The 27,450-nt window shown below is 44.0% G+C and overlaps 1 protein-coding gene across 1 annotated transcript; it reads left to right on the forward strand.

The window, feature by feature from the left end:
• The first annotated feature begins 150 nt into the window (after positions 1-150).
• PLPP5 (phospholipid phosphatase 5) lies at positions 151-26,739 on the forward strand. The gene is made up of 7 exons (XM_060787494.2): positions 151-282; positions 7,624-7,732; positions 9,651-9,741; positions 13,697-13,760; positions 19,379-19,503; positions 22,085-22,255; positions 24,509-26,739. The coding sequence occupies exons 1-7, from the start codon at positions 197-199 to the stop codon at positions 24,676-24,678; spliced, it is 816 nt and encodes a 271-aa protein (XP_060643477.2). The 5' UTR covers positions 151-196; the 3' UTR covers positions 24,679-26,739.
• Positions 26,740-27,450: the final 711 nt, after the last annotated feature.

Consider the following 27,450-nt stretch of genomic DNA (forward strand, 5'->3'; position numbering starts at 1 on the left):
CTTTGCTTTTGCTCCAACTGCTGGGTGCCTTGATTGAATGGGGAAGTGGGAGGAGCCACGAAGCCCCGCCCCTTTCCCCGGGCCTGAGCGAGCAGTGGGCGGGGCTTGGCGATCCGCCAAGCCCCGCCCACTGCTCGCTCAGGCCCGGGGAAAGGGGCGGGGCTTGGCGTCTCCCTCGGCGCGTCCCCGGCCAAGGATGCGGCTGCGTTTCCCGCGGGCGGGGCTGGCGCTGCTGCTGCTGCTGGAAATCGGGGTGCGCGCGCTGCTCCTGGGGCTCTTCCTGTGAGTTGGCTTGCTTTGGGGGGTGTCGGGGGGGTGTTATCCTCGGCTTTGGGGACCCCTAAGGCGCAGAAAGACCCTGCATGGAGGCACCTCCAGGATGCACCGCCCACTGTATTGCTTCCAGGTGCAGCCTTGGCATTGTTTACCATTTTGCAAACCTCTGCATTGGTTGATCCCCTTGCAGTTGGCCCCGGTTGTCCCCCTCCCCGGCCGGAAAACGCAACCCCCTCCCCCCCGTCCCTTGCGTTAAACAAACACGTGTCATTCTTCCGGGAACAATGGGAAATCAGGTTGCATCCGCACTGTGGAATTTAACCCGTTTTGGACTTCACCAAACAGGAAAGGATCCCAAAGCATTCAGAGAAGGCCGTTAAAACACTAGTGTCAATAGCTTCCATTCATTCTCCCATAGGGATTGGTGCCGGATAAGTGGGAGTTTCTGGTTGCTTGAGAGGTAATATTTAAAATATACCATATGTTCTGCAGTCAAACTGCATTCATTCATTCTCATAGGGATTGGTAGGTGCCGGATAAGTGGGAGTTCTGGTTGCTTGAGAGGTAATGTTTAAAATACACCATATGTTCTGCAGTCAAACTGAATTCATTCATTCATTCTCCCATAGGGATTGGTAAGTGCCGGATAATTGGGAGTTTCTGGTTGCTTGAGAGTTAATATTTAAAATATATATACCATATGTTCTGCAGTCAAACTGCATTCATTCATTCATTCTCCCAAAGGGATTGGTAGGTGCCGGATAAGTGGGAGTTTCTGGATACTTGAGAGTTAATATTAAAATATATATACCATATGTTCTGCAGTCAAACTGCATTCATTCACTCATTCTCCCATAGGGATTGGTAGGTGCCGGATAAGTGGGAGTTTCTGGTTGCTTGAGAGTTAATATTAAAAATATACCATATGTTCTGCAGTCAAACTGCATTCATTCATTCTCCCATAGGGATTGGTTAGTGCTGGATAAGTGGGAGTTTCTGGTTGCTTGAGAGTTACTCTTTTAAAATAACCCCACACTATAACTTAAAGTCCACAAACTGCATTCATCCCTCTCGCATAGGGATTAGTAGGTGTCGGATAAGTGGGAGTTTCTGGATGCTTGAGAGTTAATATTTAAAATATACCATATGTTCTGCAGTCAAACTGCATTCATTCTCCCATAGGGATTGGTTAGTGCTGGTTAAGTGGGAGTTTCTGGTTGCTTGAGATTTAATATTAAAAATATACCATGTGTTCTGCAAAGTGCATTCATTCTTCTCCCATAGGGATTGGTTAGTGCTGGATAAGTGGGAGTTTCTGGTTGGTTGAGAGTTAATACTAAACATATACCATATGTTCTTCAGTCAAACTGCATTCATTCATTCTCCCATAGGGATTGGTAGGTGCCGGATAAGTGGGAGTTTTGGTTGCTTGAGATTTACTCTTTTAAAATAACCCCACACTATAACATAAATTCCACAAACTGCATTCATCCCACTCCCATTGGGATTGGTAGGTGCCAGATAAGTGGGAGTTTCCATTTGCTTGAGAGTTGTATTTAGAAAATAACTCCATACTATACCATAAACTCTGCAGCCAAACTGCATTCATTCTTCTCCCTTAAAAAATTCTAAGTGCTGGATAAGTGGGAGTTTCTGGTTGCTGGAGAGTTAATATTAAAAATATACCATATGTTCTGCAGACTGCATTCATTCTTCTCCCATAAAGATTAGTTGGTGCTGGATAAGTGGGAGTTTCCATTTGCTTGAGAGTTACTGTTTAGTATACCATAAACTCTGCAGCCAAACTCCATTCATTCTTCTCCCATAGGGATTGTTAGGTGCCGGATAAGTGGGAGTTTCTGGTTGCTTGAGAGTTACTATCTGAAAAATAACCCCCATACTATACATAAACTTTGCAGTCAAAACTACATTCATTTTTCTCGCATGGAGATTGGTAGGTGCCAGATAAGTGGGAGTTTCTGGTTGCTTGAGAGTTACTATCTGAAAAATAACCCCCATATCTGAAAAATAACCCCCATGGTATCATAAACTGCAGTCAAAACAGCATTCATTCTTCTCCCATAGAGATTGTTAGTTGCTGGATAAGAGGGAGTCTCTGGTTACTTGAGAGTTGCTATTAAAACTAACCCCACACTATAGCATAAACTCTGCAGTCAAACTGCATTCATTCTTCGCCCATAAAGATTGGTAAGTGCCGGATAAGTGGGAGTTTCTGGTTGCTTGAGAGTTGCTATAAAAAAATAACCACATATACCATAAACTCTACAGTCACAACTACATTCATTCTTTCCCCATAGGGATTGATAAGTGCCGGATAAGTGGGAGTTTCTGGTTGCTTGAGAGTTGCTTTAAAAAAAGCCTAACTCATACTATATCATATACTCTGCATTGACTTGATATTGAATAATAAAATTAATACAGATACATATTTTTAAAGTATTATTTTGTCAATTTGTTTTGCTGCATATGTTGCTTGTATATCTGTGCTGTTCTGCCTGATGATTCACCCACTGCAGTGATTCTCAAACTGGAGTCCTCCAGGTGCTTTGGACTTCATTTCCCAGAAGCCTCGGCTGCCTTGGCCAATGGGCAGGGATTCTGGGAGTTGAAGTCCAAAATGCATACAAGTCCAGTGTTTGGTAAACGGAGCCTAGAGGATGCTCTACATCCGTTGCATTGGCTGTGATGTCAGAGTTGGGAGGCTGTTCATTCGTTCAGTCGTCTCCGACTCTTCGTGACCTCATGGACCAGCCTACGCCAGAGCTCCCTGTCGGCCGTTACCACCCCCAGCTCCCTCAAGGTCAGTCTAGTCACTTCAAGGATGCCATCCATCCATCTTGCCCTTGGTCGGCCCCTCTTCCTTTTGCCTTCCACTTTCCCCAGCATAATAGTCTTCTCTAGGCTTTCCTGTCTCCTCATGATGTGGCCAAAGTACTTCAACTTTGTCTCTAGTATCTTTCCCTCCAGTGAGCAGTCGGGCTTTACTTCCTGGAGGATGGACTGGTTGGATCTTCTCGCAGTCCAAGGCACTCTCAGCACTTTCCTCCAACACCACAGCTCAAAAGCATCGATCTTCCTTCGCTCAGCCTTCCGTAAGGTCCAGCTCTCACATCCGTAGGTGACTACAGGGAATACCATGGCTTTGACTAGGCGGATCTTGGTTGCCAGTCTGATGTCTCTACTCTTCATTATTTTATCGAGACTGGACATTGCTCTCCTCCCAAGAAGTAAGCGTCTTCTGATTTCCTGGCTACAGTCTGCATCTGCAGTAATCTTTGCGCCTAGAAATACAAAGTCTGTCACGGCCTCCACATTTTCTCCTTCTATTTTCCAGTTGTCAATCATTCTTGTTGCCATAATCTTGGTTTTTTTGACGTTTAGCTGCAACCCGGCTTTTGCGCTTTCTTCTTTCACCTTGATTAGAAGGCTCCTCAGCTCCTCCTCGCTTTCGGCCATCAGAGTGGTGTCATCTGCATATCTGAGGTTGTTAATGTTTCTTCCAGCAATTTTCACCCCAGCCTTGCATTCATCCAGCCCCGCACATCCTCGCATGATGTGTTCTGCATACAAGTTAAAAAGGTTGGGTGAGAGGATACAGCCTTGCCGTACGCCTTTCCCAATCTTGAACCAGTCTGTTGTTCCATGGTCAGTTCTGACTGTTGCTCCTTGGTCCTTGTACAGATTCCTCAGGAGAGAGACAAGGTGGCTTGGGATGCCCATCCCACCAAGAACTTGCCACAATTTATTATGATCCACACAGTCAAAGGCTTTAGAATAGTCAATGAAGCCAAATCAAGGAAGTGAGACGAGGAAGAGAAGCAGCTGGATTGGATTATATTCACAAAATTATAAAATTAAAAATTATATTCATATTTGCAAAGGTTCGGAGAATGGCAGTGGCTTCATCACAAAATACATCTTCATGACCACATTTAATATCAGTTGATTTTCTTCCAGTAAGCTTTCAAACTGTGTTGTTGAAGGCTTTTAATGTCCCGAATCGCTGGGTTGCTGTGAGTTTTCCGGGCTGTATGGGCATGTTCCGGAAGCATTCTCTCCTGACATTTCACCCACATCTATGGCAGGCTTCCTCAGAGGTTGTGAGGTCTGTTGGAAACGAGGCAAGTGGGGTTTATATATATCTTATTTTTCAGATAGTAACTCTCAAGCAACCAGAAACTCCCACTTATCCGGCACCTATCAATTCCTATGGGAGAAGAATGAATTTAGCTGTGACTGTAGAGTTTATGGTATAGATGGGGTTATTTTTTAATAGCAACTCTCAAGCAACCAGAAACTCCCACTTATCCGGCACCTATCAATTCCTATGGGAGAAGAATGAATTTAGCTGTGACTGTAGAGTTTATGGTATAGATGGGGTTATTTTTTAATAGCAACTCTCAAGCATCCAGAAACTCCCAGTTATCCGGCACTTACCAATCTTTATGGGAGAAGAACGAATGCAGTTTGACTGCAGAGTTTATGCCATAGTGTGGGGTTAGTTTTAATAGCAACTCTCAAGCATCCAGAAACTCCCAGTTATCCGGCACTTACCAATCTTTATGGGAGAAGAACGAATGCAGTTTGACTGCAGAGTTTATGCCATAGTGTGGGGTTAGTTTTAATAGCAACTCTCAAGTAACCAGAGACTCCCTCTTATATATATCTGTGGAATAATGTCCAGGGTGGATGTAAACACCGCGGATACGGAGAGCCGACTACATTATCAGTTACTGACATCGGAATCATTTAAGCCGTTGCCCTTGCGATTTCTATGCATGAGTTTGAAAGCTGGGTTGCTGTGAGTTTTCCAGGCTGCATGTATAGCCCTGTTCCAGAAGCATTCTCTCCTGACGTTTCACCTGCATCTATGGCAGGCTTCCTCAGAGGTTGTGAGGACAAGTGGGTTTTCTATATCTGTGGAATGTCCAGGGTAGATGTAAACACCGCGGATACGGAGAGCCGACTACATGCAGCCGTTGCACTTGCGATTTCTATTCATGAGTTTGAAAGCTGGGTTGCTGTGAGTTTTCCAGGCTGCATGTATGGCCATGTTCCAGGAGCTTTCTCTCCTGACGTTTCACCTGCATCTATGGCAGGCTTCCTCAGAGGTTGTGAGGTCTGTGGGATATGAGGCAAGTGGGAGTTATATATCTGTGGAAGAAAGAACTCTTGTTTGTTGGAGGCAAGTGTGAATGTTGCAATTGGCCACCTTGATTAGCATTGAATGACCTTGCAGCTTCAAAACCCGGCTGCTTCCTGTCTGGGGGAATCCTTTGTTGGGTGGTGTTAGCTGGCCCTGATTGTTTCCTGTCTGGAATTCCCCAGACTGGAATACTAATCAGGCAGGCCAATTGCAATATTCCCGTTCTTTCTCCCACCCTGGGCATTGCACATATATATAACCCCCACTTGCCTAGTTTCCAACAGACTTCCCAACCTCTGAGAATGCCTGCCATAAATGTGGATGAAACATCAGGAGAGACTGCTTCTGGAACATAGCCATACAGCCTGGAAAACTTATAACAACCCAGCTTTCAAACTCATGCATAGAAATCGCAAGTTCAACGGCTTAAATATTCCAATGTCGGTAATCGATAATGTAGTTGGCTGTCTGTATTCGTGGTGTTTACATCCACAGGTTCAACCATCTATAGCTGAGCGCACCAAAAATATATATATTTTAAGGGTCCCAAAAGCACATAGTGTAGTGAGCATGTAATTAGACGTTTGCATCTGCAGAAGGTCTTCTAACCAAGCCACTCAGCAGATACCCACTATATAAGTTACCTTTCAGCTTCCACTATATCAGTTTTTTGCTTCCAAAATCTTGGCTCCGATAATGACATTGATTGTTTTGGGAGGGAGCTGCCACATTGTCAATTGGATGACAAGAGTCCGGAGTCCAGGACTGGTTTTGCAAACATGAGAGGACACCGTGGGATGTCCGTTATTCTCAGCAGCTCCCACAAGGTGGGGATTTACAACAGGGAAGGGGTTGTGTTATCTTTCCTGTACTCCAGCTCCGAGTAGGAGAGTTAAAAGGTCTGAAATGAGGAAGCCAACTCTACAAACATGACATAAACATGTTTGCAAACAACTTCCCATATAGTTTGCAAACAACTTTCCATAAAGTTTGGAAACAACTTTCCACATAGTTTGCAAACAACTTTCCATATGGTTTGAAACAACTTTCCATATAGTTTGGAAACAACTTTCCACATAGTTTGGAAACAACTTTCCATATGGTTTGAAACAACTTTCCGTATAGTTTGGAAACAACTTTCTACATAGTTTACAAACAACTTTCCATATGGTTTGTAAACAACTTTCCACATACTTTGCAAACAACTTTCTATATAGTTTGCAAATAATATAGTTGCAAACAACTTTCCATATAGTTTGGAAACAACTTTAAATGTAGTTTGCAAACAACTTTACACATAGTTTGGAAACAACTTTCCATATAGTTTGGAAACAAATTTCAATGTAGTTTGCTAACAACTTTCCACGTAGTTTGCAAACAACTTCCCATATAGTTTGCAAACAATTTTCCATATAGTTTGGAAACAACTTTCCATATAGTTTGAAAACAACTTTCCACATAGTTTACAAACAGCTTTCCACGTAGTTTGCAAACAACTTTCCACATAGTTTGTAAACAACTTCCCATATAGTTTGCAAACAACTTTCCATACAGTTGGGACCAGTCTATGAACGCATAAATACACTGCATTACTTTATGTTCCGTGTGTCAAACTCAAGGCCTACGTGTCAAATCCAGCCCACCATGTCCATTTCTGTGGCCCTCCAGATGCTGGATTACAACCCTTGTATTCCTCATCATTAGATATAACCAGAGTTGATGGGAGTTGTGATACAATAACATCTGAAAGGCTGCAGCTTGCTCTGTTTAGCCAGGAGAGTAGGGTTTGAATTGAGATCCAATGGGTTGTTGTAGTTTTTTCGGGGTATATAGCCATGTTCTAGAAGCATTCTTGCCTGACGTTTCGCCTGCATCTATGGCAAGCATTCTCAGAGGTTGTGAGATTCTTCAACCTCTGAAGATGCTTGCCATAGGTGCAGGTGAAATGTCAGGAGAGAATGCTTTTAGAAGATGGTCATATAGCCCCCAAAACCTACAACAACCCAGTGATTCCAGCCATGAAAGCCTTCAACAATACATTGAGATCCAACGCTTGTGGATAGAATGCTTGGTGTCTTTAACCTTTCAGCCTCAGAGCCATAAGTGCTGTTGGGATGCAGAGAAAACCCCCATGTTGTCCTTTTGGCTGGCCTCCCATCTGGTTTCTGCTCTCTCTCTAGGTTCACAGAACTTCTGCCTCCATTCCAGCGCGTCATCCAGCCAGAAGAAATGTGGCTGTATAAAAACCCCTACATTGAGTCGGACCATGTGCCTGCCAAGCCCATGTTTGTGAGTAACAGCTCATTCCAGCCCTCTGCTATATATGTTCTGGGTTGCCTTGCCACATACACCTTGAGTATCCCTTGCAACCAGAAATATTCTTTGGGTGTTTGGATTTTTTCCCCAAAGATTTTGAAATATTTCTATGCATATATATAATGAGATATATTGGAGATGGGACCCAAATCTAAATCTATATAAATAAAAACATAATGTTCGTTTGAGGGATTAACATAACTCAAAAGTCACTGGACGAATTGACACCAACTTTGGACACAATACACCTATCAGGCCAACAAGTGACCATCACTCATAAAAACACAGTGGAAGGGACTTAAGCAAAAAAACCAAAAATTACATTGGGTCATTGTAGGTTTTTTCGGGCTATATGGCCATATTCTAGAGGCATTCTCTCCTGACGTTTTGCCTGCATCTATGGCAAGCATCCTCAGAGGTAGTGAGGTCTGTTGGAAGTAGGAAAATGGGTTTATATATCTGTGGAATGACCGGGGTGGGACAAAGAACTCTTGTCTGCTGGAGCCAAGTGTGAATGTTTCAACTGACCACCTTGATTAGCGTTTTATGGCCTGGCAGTTTTTTGAGGTGGCTTGTTAGTGCCTAGGGCAATCTTTTGTTGAGAAGTGATTAGCTGTCCCTGATTGTTTCCTCTCTTGTTTTGCTGTTGTAATTTTAGAGTTTTGTAATTCTGGTAGCCATGTGTATGTGTTGTAAAGTAAAAAATACAATTACAACACATGCACAAAACCACATATATACACAAATACACGCGCACACATATACACATAACACATATGTGTATAACACACACACATATACACATAATGTAAACATACAAAACACAAAATACACAGACTGGGCCACAGCAATGTGTGGCAGGGGATGGCTAGTCTATATACTGTATATACTCGAGTATAAGCCTAGTTTTTCAGTCCTTTTTTTCACCCCAGCTTATACTCGACTCAATGTTATTTATTGTTTTACTTTGTTGTTATTATTATTATTTCCTTTATTATTTTACTCTTATTGATTATTGTTATTGTTACATTTATTATTTTATTATTATTATTTTACTCTATTTATTATTATTGGAGGACATGTAAGCATATTTATATTGAAGAAGGTTAGAATAATGGTTTAATCAGAGTTGGAGAGTCTTATCTTGAATTACAGTTTTATGTAAATATTCAAAAACATTTAACTTACTAATGCCTAAATTAATATAATTTTATTGGTATCTATTTTTATTTTGAAATTTACCAGTAGCTGCTGCATTTCCCACCCTCAGCTTATACTTGAGTCAATACATTTTCCCAGCTTTTTGTGGTAAAACTAGGTGTCTCGGCTTATATTTGGGTCGGCTTATACTCGAATATATACGGTAGATAAAAATGTAATGTTCGTTTGTGGGTTTAACATAACTCAAAAACCACTGGACGAATTGACACCAAATTTGGACACAATATACCTATCACGCCAACAAGTGACCATCACTCATAAAAACACTGGAAAAAACGTTGGAAGGGACTTAAAAAACCAAAAAAGATGCTACAACGCATGTGCAAAAACGACTCCCCCAGCAAAAAGGTAATATGAAAGTAATACGTTTAAGACTTTTTGTCCACAAAACTTATTTAGTTGCATGGAATCACCAGCAAGGATGGCCCTTGCAGGACATTCCAACTCTGACTCAATGCTGTATTTTGGATGGAAAACTTCAAGGGGATTAGAGCTGACCCTGTTGCACTATACGAACATGGGAACTTGCCTCCTAATACCTAGTTGGATTATTTATTCATCTAGCCCACTACTATCTGTTAAACACACATTTGACATGATAAAGAATGCCTTTCCCCACCTGTCTCTTGCTGTGCTGCTAACTAATTCTGACTCTTTCCTCTTGTCCCAGTTCATTTCCTTTTTGTCCCCCCTGGTCTTGATTCTTCTGGCCAAGTTCTTCCTGAATGCCGACCAAGAAGATACACGAGAAGCATGCTTAGGTAAGCTCAATTTGGCAAACTCTGAATTAGTGTTCTTTGAATTAGTTATATCTTGCTTCAAGAGGACCTTACAAAGATATAAAATTGGAGACATTACAGCAAAAGTAAAGGACATTCGGCCCAGTCGTGTCCGACTCTGGGGGTTGGTGTTCATCTCCATTTCTAAGACGAAAAGTTGGCATTGTCCGTAGACACCTCCAAAGTCATGTGGCCAGCATGACTGCCTGGAGCCCCATTATCTTTCAACCTGAGTAGTACCTATTTTAATCCTAGAATTTGGCCCTACCCATGGTGATCATTTTTAATGTCGCAATGTTTTGATTTGCCTGGCTGCTGTGACGGTCTGGATGAAGGCAAGCAAATTGAAGTTGAATCCAGACAAGACAGAGGTCCTCCTGGTCAGTCACAAGGCCGAACAGGGTATAGGTTCACAACCTGTGCTGGATGGGGTTACACTCCCCTTGAAGGCACAGGTTCACAGCTTGGGAGTTCTGGATTCATCACTGAGCCTGGAATCCGAGGTGGGAGCGGTAGCCAGGGGTGCATTCGCACAATTAAAACTTGTGTGCCAGCTGCGCCCATACCTTGGGAAGTCAGACTTGGCCACGGTGGTCCACGCTCTCGTTACATCTAGGATAGACTACTGCAACGCACTCTACGTGGGGTTGTCTTTGAAGACTGCTCGGAAGCTTCAAATAGTCCAACAAGAGGCAGCCAGGTTAATAACTAGGGCGGCATACAGGGAGCACACAACTCCCATGTTACGCCAGCTCCACTGGCTGCCAGTTTGGAACCGGGCACAATTCAAAGTGCTGGCTTTGGCCTATAAAGCCCTAAACGGCCCCGGCCCAATTTCCCTGTCCAAATGCATCTCTCCCTATGAACCATTGCGGAGATTAAGATCCTCTGGGGAGACCCTGCTTTCCATCCCTCCATTGTCACAGGCGCGATTGGTGGGGATGAGAGACTGGGCCTTCTCGGTGATTGCTCCCCAGCTATGGAACTCCCTTCCTGGTGAGATCAGGCCGGCCCCCTCCCTCCTGTCCTTTAGAAGGAGGGTCAAAACTTGGCTGTGGGGCCAAGCTTTTGGGACAGGGCAATAAAGCAGCAATAGGAAAGAAAGCAATAGGAGCCCCCAGTGGTGCAGTGGGTTAAAGCGCTGAGCTGCTGAACTTGCTGACTGAAAGGTTGGCAGTTCAAATCCGGGGAGAGGAGTGAGCTCCCACTGTTAGCCCCAGCTTCTGCCAACCTAGCAGTTCTAAAACATGCAAATGTAAGTAGATCAATAGGTACAGCTTCTGTGGGAAGGTAATGATGCTCCATACAGTCATGCTGGCCACATGACCTTGGAGGTGTCTACAGACAACGCCGGCTCTTTGGCTTAGAAATGGAAATGAGCACCCACCCTCCAGAGTTGGACACAACTAGACATAATGTCAAGGGAAACCTTTACCTTCATCATATTTATTTATTTACAACATTTATATGCAACTCTTTGCACCCCGAAGGGGCCTCAGAGCAGCTTACAAGATATATATACATACAATAGGTTGTAATATTAGCATAGTACAATATCAGTATTAAATATTATACCATTATATTGTAATATTATTAGTACTTTTATTTATTTATTTACGACATTTATATGCAACTCTTCGCACCCCGAAGGGGCCTCAGAGCAGCTTACTATATATACATACAATAGGTTATAATATTAGTATAGTACAATATCAATATTAAATATTATACCATTATATTGTAATATTATTAGTACTTTTATTTATTTATTTATGACATTTATATGCCACCCTTCTCACCCTGAAGGGGACTCAGAGCGGCTTACAAGATATATATACATACAATAGATTATGTTATTAGCATAGTACGATATCAGTATTATATATTACTATATTGTACTATACCATTTTATTGTAATATTATTAGTAATATTGCATGTAATATAAAATATATAATTATAATATATTATTAGTAGTAGTAGCAGTATTATATTGTATTACATTATAATATTATAAATATTATATGTATAAACAATATATTATATTATTTGTCTATGTTTATAGTATAAGAGTCATATAAATACATTATTAAAATATATTATTATTATTAGAAGTATTATATTGCATTATATTATATTATTATAAATTATATATAGCATATATTTATTTAAATTAGTTGTATCTTGCTTTCAGAGGTCCTTATGAAGATAAGTATTATGGAAACTGGAGATATTATACATCCAGACAAAATTAATTGGTGGAGAAGTAGAAGGAAGATACTTCCTTGGGTTATTGTTATTACGATGACTACCTGGATAGATCAGTTTGGGGATCTTGCTTGCATCCAGATGAACATTGGGGACAAAACAAAGGCATCTAGTCTCTCAGCAATGAGAGGAATAACTTTGCTGCTCTTTGCTTGCTCTCTCCTTAGTATCATATGATAATCTGCATGGCTACTCAGCTAGGAATAGATCATTTTTAATCCAAATGGTCTCCTTCAAGATGCTTACCCATTCATCTGTGTCATACAATTTAATACAAAATTAATTTGAGGATGACCTTTTTAAAAGAATGGCAAATACTTAGCAGATACTACCTATCTGGAGCATCATAGTATGTTTCATCATAGTATGAAAGTCAAAACCAAGGTTACAACAACATCTGTTATAGAACTCCAGTTTGCTAAAGACAATGTCATCTGTGCGCATTCAGAAGAAGATCTACAAGCCACTCTAAACACCTTCGCAGAAGCATACACGAAGCTCATCCTGTCATTGAATATTGAGAAAACCAAGGTGCTGTTCCAGCAGTCACCAGCCAACCCCCTTCCAATGCCAGCGATACAGCTTAATGGTGTCACATTAGAAAATGTTGACCATTTCCGCTCCCTTGGCAGCCACCTCTCCACCAAAGGCAACATCGACACCGAAATACAACGCCGCCTGAGCTCTGCAAGTGCAGCATTTTTCCGAATGAAGCAGAGTGTTTGGGGACCAGGACATCCGTAGGGATACTAAGGTGCTTGTTTATAGAGCTATTGTCCTCCCAACCCTGCTATATGCCTGTGAGACATGGACTGTCTTCAGATGTCACACGCAACTCCTGGAACGATTCCATCAGCGCTGCCTCCGGAAAATCCTGCAAATCTCTTGGGAAGACAAGCAAACAAATGTCAGCGTGCTGGAAGAAACAAACACCACCAACATTGAAGCAATGGTCCTCCGTTATCAACTCCGCTGGACCGGCCACGTTGTCCGGATGCCCGACCACCGTCTCCCAAAGCAGTTGCTCTACTCCGAACTCAGAGTGTTGGTGGACAGGAAAAGAGATTTAAAGATGGGCTCAAAGCCAACCTTAAAAACTGGCATAGACACTGAGAACTGGGGAGCCCTGGCCCTTGAGTGCTCCAGCTGGAGGTCAGCTGTGACCAGCAGTGCTGCAGAATTTGAAGAGGCACGAATGGAGGGTGAAAGGGAGAAGTGTGCCAAGAGGAAGGCGTGTCAAGCCTTCCACCTGGAAACCAATGCCCTCACTGCGGGAGAAGATGCGGAGCAAGAAGAGGGCTCCACAGCCACCTACGGACCCACCAGAATTATGATCTTGGAAGACTATCCTACTCAGCCAACGAGGGATTGCCTAAGTAAGTAAGTAAGTATATTTCATGCTGCATGTATTAAAAGATGGGCACAGATGTCCATCCTGGGGGTGGCTGCAAAATGTGGTGTCTTCTGTTGGCTCTGCTAGCTGGGTTGATGGTGTCGAAGTTCTGCTATACCCCTTTTAATTTTGGGAGCAAAGTAGGCTTAGCTATGGTTAGTATTTGGATGGGAGACCAAGGCTGTATTTCAGAGAAGAGCTCAAGAGTGTCCCCTGTGTAAGAAAATCCTTCCAACACTCATGGGTTGACGTCATTTTTCCCTTTTTTCCCCCCACAGGTGCCAGCCTGGCTCTTACCCTGAATGGTGTCTTCACCAATGCTGTGAAGCTGGCCGTGGGGAGGTGAGACCTACTCAAGCTTGTTCTGATATTTCTACAGGGATGGCTTATGCTCCTATTCGCACTGCCAGTTGCAAGGAGTTAGGCCAGATCCTCTCCAGGTAGTGATGTTATCCTAAGATGGAGTGAGTCCACTCCAGGTTCACCCCATGTCTAATATCCCTATGCCATCAAGTTCGCTGGACTGGCCACATAGTCCGAATGCCCGATCACCGTCTCCCAAAATAGTTACTATACTCTCAACTCAAGAACTTGAAATGGAATGTTGACAGACAGGAAAATGTATTTAAAGATGGTCTTAAAGCTAATCTTTTTTGAGTTTTATTGTTGTATTTGTTATGCTGTTGTTTTATTGAGGGCCTCAGGTTGCATTGCACCAGGTGGTCAGTGGTTTGTTCTACTCCGCACTCACATGCCATGGATTCCACTTTGTGGCCCCATTTCTTGAGGTTGGCTCTGCATCTCGTGGTGCCACAGTGCAGTCTGTTCAATGCCTTCCAAGTCTCCCAGCCTTCTGTGTGCCCAGGAGGGAGTCTCTCATCTGCTATCACCCACGGATTGAGGTGCTGGGTTTGGGCCTGCCACTTTTGGACTCTCACTTGCTGGGGTGTTCCAGCGAGTGTCTCTGTAGATCTAAGAAAACTATTTCTTGATTTAAGTCGTTGACGTGCTGGCTGATACCCAAACAAGGGATGAGCTGGAGATGTCACTGCCTTGGTCCTTTCACTATTGGCTGCTACTTCCCGGCGGATGTCAGGTGGTGCTAAGCAGTGTAATTTCTCCAGTGGTGTGGGGCGCAGACACCCTGTGATAATGTGGCATGTCACATTAAGAGCCACATCTACTGTTTTAGTGTGGTGAGATGTGTCCACACTGGGCATACGTACTCAGCAGCAGAGTAGCATAGCGCAAGGGCAGATATCTTCACTGTGTCTGGTTGTGATCCCCAGGTTGTGCCAGTCAGCTTTCGTATGATGTTGTTTCTAGCGCCCACTTTTGCTTGATGTTCAGGCAGTGCTTTTTGTAGGTCAGAGCACGGTCCAGAGTGACTCCCAGGCATTTGGGTGTGCTGCAATGCTCCAGTGGGATTCCTTCCCAGGTAATAATCCTCAGAGCTCGGGATGCTTGTCTGTTCTTAAGGTGAAAGGCGCATGTCTGTGTTTTAGATGGATTAGGGATCAGTTGGTTTTCCTGTAATAGTTGTGACAGGTGGTATGTAAGGATTATGGGGTAAGTGCAGTGTGCCAGCAATCTTAATTTCTAATAAAGTGCTTCTGGGACTTGTTGGAGTTTTCCTATTCTGGGAAGGCACATCGGAACAGCCAGGTCTTCAAGTTCTTCCTAAAGACTGCCAACGTAGGGGTCTGTCTAAGATCTTTGGGGAGGGTGTTCCAGAGTCGGGGGGCCACCACAGAAAAGGCCCTGTCTCGCGTCCCCAGCAGATGCGCCTGCAATGCAGGCGGAATCGCGAGCAGGGCCTCTCCGGATGAATGAAGTGAACACATGGGTTCATAAACGGAGATGCAGTCACGCAGGTAGGGTGGTCCCAAACCGTTCAGGGCTTTGTAGGTCGGCACCTGCACCTTAAATTGGGCTCGGTAGATAAACGGCAGCCAGTGGAGCTCCTTAAACAGGAGGGTTGACCTCTCTCTGTAGGGAGCACCAGTTAACATCCTGGCCGCTGCCCATTGGACCAATTGAAATTTCCGAGCCGTTTTCAAGGGCAGCCTCACATAGAGCGCATTACAGTAGTCCAATCTGGAGGTGACTAAGGCATGGACCACCCCAGCCAGATCAGCCTTTGCAAGGTGCGGTTGCAGTTGGCGCACGAGTCTCAGTTGTGCAAAAGCCCTCCCGGACACCACCGACGCCTGAGCCTCAAGCGTAAGTGATGAATCCAAGAGGACTCCCAAACTGCGGACCTGTGGCTTCAGGTGGAGTGTAACCCCGTCCAACCCTATACCCCGATCCGGTTTGCAATCGACCAGGAGAACCTCTGTCTTGTCGGGATTGATCTTCAGCTTGTTCCTCCTCATCCAGATAGCCACAGCGGCCAGGCACTCGTCCAGCACTCGGCCTTGGCCTTTGTAAGCCGCACCGAGTCCTTAGGGAGATGTTAGCGGGGTACAAATTAAAGTTAATAATAATAGTAATAATTATAATAAATATAATAATAATAATAAAAACTGTGGCATAGACACTGAAACTGGGAAGTCCTGGCTCTTGAGTGCTCTAACTGGAGGTCAGCTGTTACCAACAGTGCTGTGGAATTTAAAAAGGCATGAATAGAGGGCAAAAGGGAGAAACCTATCAAGCCAGGTTGGAACCGCCTTCCATCTGCAAATTGATATCTTCACTGCAGAAGAACATGTGGATCAATAATAATAATAATATAATTATTAATAATATAATAATAATATAATAATATATTATTATATTAATAATAATAATAATAATAATAATCCAGATTATTAATAAATATAATAATAATTATTATTATTATTATCCAGAGCTGGATGATCTGGACAGAAAAACAAGAAAACAGATAACAACCCACTACCCATTACATCCATGTAGTAATGTCGACAGACTTTACCTGCCCAGAAAATCAGAAAAATGTTATAAATAAACAAATAGATAAATAAATAACATTATACTGTAATATTATTAGTAATATTACATGCAATATAAAATATATAATTATAATATATTATTCTATTGAATTGCATTATAATATTATCAATATTATATGTATATAAATATATTATTAGTACAGTGCAGGAGACCAGATGGAACTGCCTTCCTAACACACACACAATAGCATATCCACACACTCTTCCGGATTACAGCTCCCAGCATCCCCTAGACCAGGCCTTTTAGGAGAGGAGGATGATCCAAATGCATTTCTTTCAAGATGCAAGCTTCCTTTTCCTTGGATTTCTTTGAGAGCACCCTAATATTTCCAATTTCCTATTCCTGTACTGCAACTCCCAGAAATCCTCCAGATAGATAGATTAGATAGGTATATAGATAGTTTGATCAGGAGGACTGCTGGGAGTTGCAGTCCAAGAATAGGTAGAGAAGAAAGGGGAGAAAGAGGAAGGGGGAGGAAGGGAAGAGAAGGGAGGAAGGAGTGAAGAAATTTTAAAAAGGAAGGAAGAAAGGAGAGAAAAAGGGAGGGAAGGTTGGCCACAGCAATGCGTGGCGGGTACTGCTAGTCTGGGATTAAAAGATAATCTGGGATCAGATCCTGGGATATAGGGGCAGTGTGGAAGGAGCCTGAGGGCCCTTCCATACAGCCATATAACCCAAACACGCCTGGTTAAGAAAAACCAAACACGCCTGGTTAAGTGATGAAGCTCCCCGAGCCCCCCAAAAAATAAAAAGTTCCATGTTATTAGCATTAATTTAACACAATTAGAACTTCCATAGCAATTTTGTCATTGACAATGATTGTTTTAGCAGTTGTGACCAGGGGAGCATTTGCACAGTTAAAACTTGTGCGCCAGCTGCGGCCGTACCTTGGGAAGTCTGACTTGGCCACGCTCTGGTTACATCCCGTATAGACTACTGCAACGCTCTCTACGTGGGGTTGCCTTTGAAGACTGCTCGGAAGCTTCAAATGGTCCAGCGCTCGGCGGCCGGGTTGCTAACAGGAGCGGCACTCAGAGAGCATACAACTCCTCTGTTGCGCCAGCTCCACTGGCTGCCAGTTTGCTACTGGGCACAATTCAAAGTGCTGGCGTTAGCCTATAAAGCCCTAAACGGTTCTGGCCCTACTTACCTCTCCGAACGCATCTCCTCCTATGAACCGGCTAGGACACTAAGACCATTTGGGGAGGCCCTGCTCTCTGTCCCGCCTGCATCACAGGCGTGCTTGGCGGGGACGAGAGACAGGGCCTTCTCAGTGGTGGCCCCTCGGCTGTGGAACGCCCTGCCTGCAGATATCAGATCGGCCCCCTCCCTGCTGCCGTTTCGGAGGAAAGTGAAGACCTGGCTGTTCGAACAAGCATTTGATTAAACAGTGTAATTGAACATAGGAATACGGAATAATGGATGATGAGACTGGATTCTGATTTTACTGTTGAGGCGCTAATGATTGTTATACAGATGTTGTCAGGACCCAGAAGCCTTAATTAAAGCCAGACACAAAATAAAGAGTACAAAACACAGCTTTATTGAACAAAAATAGTCACTTAAAGCACTTAACTTCAGTGCACAATGTCCCAGGAGTAGTTTGGCATCAAAAATAAAGCGATACCAGTAACAAAAATATAATCCGGATTATAGCACTGCCTATTAATCCGGATTAAATACAAAGTTAAGCAATTCGCTTGAAAATTGGTAGAGCACAAAAACACAGTCACAGAAGATAGAAAAACAAAGTCCCAAAACAAAAAGTTGTTCAAGCACAAAGTTATAAGAGTTCCAAGTCCAGGTAGCCAAGAGCGTAAGTCAAACCGTTCTGTCGTCAAGCCGTTGATAAACAAACACTAGAATTCAGGAATCCGAAAAACAGGAAAGCAGGAACACACGAAGCTGCAGCCCAGGACCCAAATTCATAAGTTGGCAGTACAAAGAGTTATGTCCTATAAAGACGCTTTGCCTTCTGCGAATTAAGCAGCAAACAGCCCAATTTTATCTCAAAGTTCTTCCTCAGAGCTTGATGAGCTCCACACCCTCTCGTCATCACTATCAGCTGCCCCCAACCCTGCAGCTGAGTGCCCATCCCTCCACCTCTGCCAATTACTATCAAGGTTCAGATCCTGCCAAGAGTCACCTGGCTGCCAATCCCCAGTGAACCCTTCAAATTCCTCGCTAGAGGTGGGTTGATTACAAATGTCCCTTATTTGCTGCACACAGGTCCAATCCAATTCCTCCTCCTCCATATCACTCCCAGACCCAGAACTCCTTTCAAACCCCAGGAACTCCTCTTCGTCAGTTGGCGCACTAAGTATTTCCCGGATGTGTTTCCCGGATGCCTTTCCCCCTCAGACTCTGGCTCGCAAGCAGCCCTTTTTACACCTCTGCTCACCTCCCCATCCTCCATTTCGTAATCAGAGAAGCCTGGAAACGTGTCAGTATCACTTGGAGCCATAATTATTTCCCTAATGCGCTGACGCTGCTGTTCTCCCTCCGACTCCTGAGTAGACCTTTCCACCCTGCTACCAGGAGTAGCAACTCCATCAACACGCTGAACTACAACAGATGTTTAATGATTTATGTTACAATTGTTTTTAATGGCCCTATACTTGTCTCGTGATGTTTTGTATCGATGTTGTTCACCGCTTTGAGTCGCCTGAGGGCTGAGAAAAGCGGTATAGAAATAAAGTAAATAATAAATAAATATATTTCCCTAACTAGGAGGACAGTGAGGGAATAAAGACAGGTCTCCATCAGAAGTACCAAGTAAAGAAGCTCCATTTGGCTTTTATTGACAGTCTAGTGACACCAGGAAAGCAGCCGTGCCGCCCAGGATCATCTTCCCCACACCCCATTTCACTTTCCCACCCCAAAATAAGAGTCCAAGACCTCACCTGTCTGTGCTTCTCCTGCTGCTCTCAGTTCCTTCATCTCTTGTCAGCCTCAGCTTCATCCTTTGTTTCTCTCCCTCACTCGAGGCCACGGCCAGATTTCTTCTACCGCTGCTTTCCAGATGGCCGGGAAACCCTTCAGCTGCTATGCACAGGTGATGCAGACGTGGTGACCGAAGGGCGCAAGAGTTTCCCCAGCGGACATTCCTCATGTGAGTATCTGTGTCGTTTGGTAGGTTGCAGCCAGGCTCAGGAGTTGACGTTCACCTTTTCTACACAGTATTCAGGAGCAAATCCCTGAAAGATCAGTTTTTCCGTTTTTGAACCACTCAGGACGACATTCACATTTTTATATATATAGATGAACCTGTCATATGACATCATATTTGAAGTTTCAACAACAATAACATAATACTTCGTGTACCTCACATTTCTGGGCACCACGATTCAAGAAGGATATTGATAACCTAGAATGTGTGTCCAGAGAAGAGCGACTGAAGTGGTCAAAAGCTGGAGCGCACTGGCTGAGCATTCCCAATGCCCCTTTATACAATGCACATCTCACAGAAAAGGCCAGGTTAATAACTGGGGCGGCATACAGGGAGCACACAACTCGCATGTTACGCCAGCTCCACTGGCTGCCAGTTTGCTACTGGGCACAATTCAAAGTGCTGGCTTTGGCCTATAAAGCCCTAAATGGCCCCGGCCCAATTTACCTGTACGAACACATCTCCCCCTACGAACCATTGTGGAGATTAAGATCCTCCAGGGAGGCCCTGCTTTCCATCCCGCCATTGTCACAGGCACAATTGGTGGGGACGAGAGACAGGGCCTTCTCGGTGATTGCTCCCCGGCTATGGAACTCTCTTCCTGGTGAGATCAGGTCGGCCCCCTCCCTCCTGTCCTCTAGAAGGATGGTCAAAACTTGGCTGTGGGACTAAGCTTTCAGGACAGGGCTATAAAGCAGCAATAGAAAAGATGACCAGGCCAATTAGATTTGACGTGGATGACTAGGTTGGTTTTAAATGGTGTATTTTAATATTTTGATCAATGTTTTTTAATGTTTACTAGCTGTACCCTGCCACGCGTTGCTGTGGCCTATAGTAAATCTTTTCAAAGTAGAGGTAGATATCTGGAGTATTATGAAAGAGAGGTACCTACCTATTCATTCCCCCTTTTCCTCCCCCTTTCTCTCCTTTCTTCTCTACCTCTTTCATTCTTTCTTTCCTTCTTTTGCTCCTTGGTTTCATCCTTCTCTCTTTCCTTCATTCCCTCCCCCTTTCTTCCTTTGCCTCCTTTCTTCCCTTCCTTCTTTCATTTTTTATTTTCTTTTCTCCTTCCTTCTTTACCTCTTTCTTGCCTTTCCTTCCTTTTATTTTTCTTTCCTTTGCTGTGGCCAACCTTCCCTCTTTCTCTCCTTCTTTCCCTCCTTCCTTCCCATCTTTCCTTCTCCTCTTCCCTCTCTATCTCTTTCCTTCCTTCCCCCTTTTTCTTTCTCTTCTGCTCTCTTTTCTTCCTTCCCTCTTTCCTTCTTTCCTTCCCTCCTTCTTTCTCTACATCTTCCCCCTTTCTTCACTCCCTCTTTCCTTCCTTCATTCCCTTTTTTCTTTCCTTCTCTCCTTCCTTCCTCCCCTTTTTCTTTCCCTCCCTCTTTCTCTCATTTCTTCCTTCTCTACCTCTTTCCTTCCTTCCCTCTTTTTCTTTCTCTTCTGCTGTCTCTCTTATCTTTCCTTCCATCTTTCCTTTTCTTCTTCCTTCTTTCTCTAACTTTCCTTCCTTCCCCCTTTTTCTTTACCTCCCTTTCTTTCTTCCTTCTTTCCTTCCTTCCCGTCTTTCCTTCTCTTCTTCCTTCTCTATCTCTTTCCTTCCTCTCCCCTTTTTCTTTCTCTTCTGCTGTCTTTTTTTCCTTCCTTCTCTCTTTCCTTCTTTCCTTCTCTCCCTTTCTCTACGGGAAGGGGCGGGGTGGGGCTTGGAGGGGGCGGGGTTTGGAGGGGAAGAAGAAGGAGGGGGAGGAGGTAAGATTGGGGAAGAAGAAGGAGGAGGTAAGATTGGGGCGTGGTGTTGCGTGTGTGTGTGTGTGGCACGGGGGAGTGAGGGGGCTTGGTGTTGTGTGTGTGTGTGTGTGGCGCGGGGGAGTGAGGGGGCATGGTGTTGCGTGTGTGTGTGTGTGTGGCGCGGGGGAGTGGGGGGGGCATGGTGTGGTGTGTGTGTGTGTGGCGCGGGGGAGTGAGGGGGCATGGTGTTGCGTGTGTGTGTGTGGCGTGGGGGGGCGTGGTGTGGTGTGTGTGTGTGTGTGAGGTGACATGTTGTGGCGTGATCGTGCTGGGCGGGGTGAGGGAGGTGCGAAGGGTGCGTTGGCCGTTTGGCCATGTGCGCATGCGCGCCGGGGACTTTGCGCCATTGCGCATTCTCAGTTGTTTTGTCCTTTTGTGAGTGTGTTGTTGTGTTATTCAGTATTTTGATTCGATATGTTTGTACCTTGTGGGTTGAGATAGGTGCATGGGAATTTTGGTTAATTTTTGTTGGGGTTTTTTTGAGTTTTCTTGTCCCGTTGGACGCCACTTACAGATTTATAGATATAGATGTATTGTATGTGAATTTGTGTCCTGGTGAATGTTTGCCGTGTATATGCTATGCTCCGCCATGAGTCCCCTTCGGGGTGAGAAGAGCAGAATATAAATGTTTTAAATAAATAAATAAATAGTGTGAAAGGCTCCTTAAACAAGAGCATTGCTAAGTAGAGCATCCAAGTTTGCATTGTTGGAGGTTATGATGCTTCTTCCCATGTTTCAGTTGCCTTTGCAGGCTTGGCCTTTGGATCCTTCTACATTGCCGGGAAGCTGCACTGCTTTGCTCCTGGCGGACGGGGCCAGTCCTGGCGCCTCTGTGCCTTCCTCGCCCCCCTCTTCGTCGCCATGCTCATTGCTTTGTCCCGCACCTGCGATTACAAGCACCATTGGCAAGGTGAGTGGACTCTTGGTGGAAAGATTTGAGGGCTTTGGGGAAAATTCACCTTGATTTGTAGGAATTATAGTTCACCTACATCCAGAGAGCACTGTGAACCCAAACACCAAGAGATCTGCACCAAATTCGGCATACATACCCAATATGGCAAAATGTGAATACTGGTGGGTTTGGGAGGGAATTGGCCTTGACATTTGTTAGTTATGGGTATGGGGATTTATAGTTCACCTGCAATCAAAGAGTACTGCACCCCAGTGATAATAGGCCTGGACCTAACTTGGTACACAGAACCCCCATAACTAACTGAAAATACTGGAGGGGTTTTTTTTTGGGGGGGGGGGCTGATTCACCATAGTGGGAGTTGTAGTTTATCCTGCAGCCAGAGAACACACGAAACCCCACCAATGATGCATCTAGAGCAAACTTGCTCAACATAATAAACTTTTAAGTATTTATGAAGTTTCAGGGGGTTAACGTAGCATAATGTGAGTTGTAGTTCACCCACAACCTTATGCATTTTGTGAAATAATAAATGACTTTTTCAAATAATCCGGGTGATGCCGAATACCCAAGGTAGTCTATATAAATAAAAATGTAATGTTCATTTGTGGGATTAACAGAACTCAAAAACCACTGGGCGAATTGACACCAAATTTGGACACTAGACACCTAACAACCCGATGTATGTCCTTCACTCAAAAAAATACTGAAAAACACAGCAGAAGGGACTTAAAAAGCCAAAAAGCTAAATGACGAAAATCAAAATGACAATACCGAAAAAAGGGAATAAAGAGGGAGGGAAGGGGAGAGAAAAAAGAAAGAAAGAAAGAAAGAAAGAAAGAAAGAAGGAAGGAAGGAAGGAAAGAGGTAGAGAAGGACGAAAGGAGAGAAAGAGGGAGGGAAAGAAAAATGGGGAAGGAAGGAAAGTTCGAAAAGGAAGAAAAGAGAGAAGGAAAGAAAAAAAGGAAAAGAGGGAAGAAAAGAGGGAGCGAATGATGGAGGAAGATGTAGAGAAAGGGGGAAGGAAGGAAAGAGATAGAGAAGGAAGGAAGAAGAGAAGACGGGAAGGAAGGAAGGAAAGAGGTAGAGAAGGAAGAAAGAGAGAGAGGGAGGGAAAGAAAAATGGGGAAAGAAGGAAAGTTTAAAAAGGAAGGAAAGAAAAAAGGAAAGAGGGAAGAAAAGAGGGAGCGAAGAAAGGGGGAAGATGTAGAGAAAGGGGGAAGGAAGGAAAGAAGGAAAGAGAAAAGAGAGACAGCAGAAGAGAAAGAAATAGGGGAAAGGAAGGAAAGAGATAGAGAAGGAAGGAAAAAGAGAAGACGGGAAGGAAGGAAGGAAAGAGGTAGAAAAGGAAGGAAGAAGAGAAGACGGGAAAGAAGGAAGTAAAGAGATAGAGAAGAGAAAGGAGAGAAAGAGGGAGGGAAAGAAAAATGGGAAAGGAAGGAAGGAAAGTTCAAAAAGGAAGGAAAGAGAAGGAAAGGAAAAGAGGGAAGAAAAGAGGGAGCGAAGGAAGGGGGAAGATGTAGAGAAAGAGGGAAGGAAGGAAAGAGAAAAGAGAGACAGCAGAAGAGAGAAAAAGGGGAAAGTAAGGAAAGAGATAGAGAAGGAAGGAAGAAGAGAAGACGGGAAGGAAGGAAGGAAAGAGGTAGAGAAGAAAGAAAGGAGAGAAAGAAGGAGGGAAAGAAAAATGGGGAAGGAAGGAAAGTTCAAAAAGGAAGGAAAGAGAGAAGGAAAGAAAAAAGGAAAAGAGGGAGCGAAGGAAGGAAAGAAGGAAAGAGAAAAGAGAGACAGCAGAAGAGAAAGAAAAAGGGGAAAGGAAGGAAAGATAGAGAAGGAAGGAAGAAGAGAAGACGGGAAGGAAGGAAGGAAAGAGGTAGAGAAGGAAGGAGGGAGGGAAAGAAAAATGGGGAAGGAAGGAAAGTTCAAAAAGGAAGGAAAGAGAAGGAAAGAAAAAAAGGAAAAGAGGGAAGAAAAGAGGGAGGAAGGAGGGAAGGAAGGAAAGAAGGAAAGAGAAAAGAGATAGCAGAAGAGAGAAAAAGGGGAAAGTAAGGAAAGAGATAGAGAAGGAAGGAAGAAGAGAAGACGGGAAAGAAGGAAGGAAAGAAAGGGAATGAAGGAAGGAGAGAAAGAGGGAAGGTTGACTACAGCAACGTATGGCGGGTACAGCTAGTTTTAAGTAAGTGTGTTATATGGAGTTGCTAGTCAGCCATAAATGATATTCTCTTTGCATTCTCCATTCTTGTATTTCCTTCCAAGATGTGCTGGTTGGCTCCGCGATGGGCCTTGGCTTTGCGTACTTGTGCTACAGGCAGCATTACCCTCCGCTGACGGATCCCGAGTGTGACCGGCCGCTACAGCGCAAGTCTAGACTCTCTAGCGCCGAAAGGCAGAAGCTGACACTCTCTGGCTTCAGCTTAGATGTGTAAAGTCCTAGAGGATCCCCCTCCCTGCATGCCCTCGGACCCAGAAGAAGGGCGCAGAGGTCCAACTTATCCTGTGCCTGGAAGGAAGAAGTACGAGCAGTCCTTTCCTTGTGGGGTTTTGCAACAAGGAGGAGTGGGGTGAGACTTTCCTTGCATGGCAAACAAAGGAGGCCATCCGCCTGCTTTTCCCAGGCAACGAGATCTAGCATCAAAGGCTCAGGATGAGGCTGATCCTTTGTAGCCATCACTTGTCAACATGTCAGTGTCAAAATGATTCCTGGAGGGTCAATCTATATAAATAAAAATGTAATGTCCGTTTGTAGGATTAACAGAACTCAAAAACCACTGGACGAATTGACACCAAATTTGGACACAAGACACCTAACGACCCAATGTACGTCCTGCACTTAAAAAAAATGATTTTGTCATTTGGGAGTTGTAGTTGCTGGGATTTATAGTTCACCCACAATCAAAGAACATTCTGAACTCCACCAACGATTGAATTGAACGAAACTTGGCACACTGAACTCCCATGAGTAACAGAAAATACTGGAAGGGTTTGGTGGGCATTGGCCTTGAGTTTTGGGAGTCGTAGTTCACCTACATCCAGAGAGCACTGTGGACTCAAACAATGATGGATCTGGACCAAACTTGGCATGAATACTCAACATGCCCAAATGTGAACACTGGTAGAGTTTGGGGGAAATAGAATCTTGACATTTGGGAGTTGTAGTTGCTTGGATTTATAGTCCACCTACAATCAAAGAACATTCTGAACCCCACCAACGATGGAATTGAACCAAACTTGACACACAGTTCTCCCATGACCAACAGAAAATACTGGAAGGATTTGGTGGGCATTGGCCTTGAGTTTTGGGAGTCGTAGTTCACCTACATCCAGAGAGCACTGTAGACTCAAACAATGATGGATCTGGACCAAACTTGGCATGAATACTCAATATGCCCAAATGTGAACACTGGTGGAGTTTGGGGGAAATAGAATCTTGACATTTGGGAGTTGTAGTTGCTTGGATTTATAGTCCACCTACAATCAAAGAACATTCTGAACTCCACCAACGATGGAGCTGAACCAAACTTGGCACACAAAACTCCCATGGGCAACAAAAAACACTGGAAGGGTTTGGTGGGCACTGACCTTGAGTTTGGGAGTTGTAATTCACCTACATCCAGATACCACTGTGGACTCAAACAATGATGGATCTGGACCAAACTTGGCACAAGCACTCAATATGCCCAAATATAAACACAGATGGAGTTTGCGGGAAATAGACCTTGGCATTTGGGAGTTGTAGTTAGTGGGATTTATAGTTCACCTACAATCAAAGAGCATTCTGAACCCCACCAACGACAGAATTGGGCCAAACTTCCCACAGAACCCCCATGACCAACAGAAAATACTGTCTTTACTGATGGTCTTTGGTGACTCCTCTGACACCCGCTCGCAACCTCCAGGTTGAGAAACGCTGCTCTAGAACATCAATGGCATGTTTTGATGCTCACATGGAGTAGTAATGTATAGCTTTCCAGACTGGACTCCGATCATCCTTCACTGTTGGGTATTCTGTAAGGTGACAATGCAATAGGCCTATTTTCTGGGGTTTGGTGACTCGACATCCTTGGATCCCAAACTCTGGATGCTGAGGTTGCTTTAAATAGTCGTGTACTAATTAAGTTCGCTTTTTCGAATTTGGGGAGGATAGTCGATCCATAGATGTTTGAATATGTGTATATGGAGGGCCAGCTTTATCTGGAGAGCTACATCTCCAGGTCCGTTCTGTTATTTTTCTGCCTGGCAATCACAAATGGACTGCAACCACTCCCTGTTCCTGGTATCGTAATACTTTTATGTATTTTTTGCACAGGTTTTAAAGCCCGGGCTAATCTGAACCATCATCGAGGTAACAATTGTTGCTGTGAGAACTTGAACTTGTTTCCCCTTACAATATTTTGTATGTTTTTAGAGGTCCAAGTTGCTAGAAAATTGTTTTGCTTGTTTTCAATTTTAAAGTATCCAATAAAATTGCTGTACTCTAGATGAAAAACTGCAGTGCTTTGGTCCTTGTATTAATCCTGAAAGTTAGATGCAAACCTACAGAACCTCTCTTCTCTCACATAAATTCATCTCAGGTTGGCCCCCGGTGATGCAGTGGGTTAAACCGCTGATCTGCTGAACTTGCTGACCAAAAGGTCAGCAGTTTGAATACGAGTGGGGTGACTTCCCGCTGTTAGCCCTAGCTTCTGCCAACCTAGCAGTTTGAAATGTGAGTAGATCAATATGTATTGCCTCAGCGGGAAGGTAACAGTGTCCCATGCAGTCATGCTGGTCACATGATCTCAGAGGAGTCTATGGATAACACTGGCTCGTTAGCTTAGGAATGAAGGTGAGCACCACCCCCAGACTAGACTTAATGTCAAGGGGAAACCTTTACCTTTTACAGATTAGTAAAGAAACTGGGTTGTTGTAGGTTTTTTGGGCTATATCGCCATGTTCTAGAGGAATTCTCTCCTGACCTTTCGCTTGCATCTATGGCAAGCATCCTCAGAGGTTGTGAGGTCTGTTGGAACTAGGAAAAGGGGGTTTATATATCTCTGGAATGACCAGGGTGGGACAAAGGACTCTTGTCTGTTGGAGCTAGGTGTGAATGTTTCAACTGACTACCTTGATTAGCATTTGATTGCCTGGCAATGCCTGGAGCAATCTTTTGTTGTGAGGTGATTAGATTGTTGTGAGGTGATGTCCTTGTTTGTTTCCTC

Source organism: Anolis sagrei, chromosome 7 (genome assembly GCF_037176765.1).
Source record: "Anolis sagrei isolate rAnoSag1 chromosome 7, rAnoSag1.mat, whole genome shotgun sequence".
NCBI classification, from domain to species: domain Eukaryota; kingdom Metazoa; phylum Chordata; class Lepidosauria; order Squamata; family Dactyloidae; genus Anolis; species Anolis sagrei.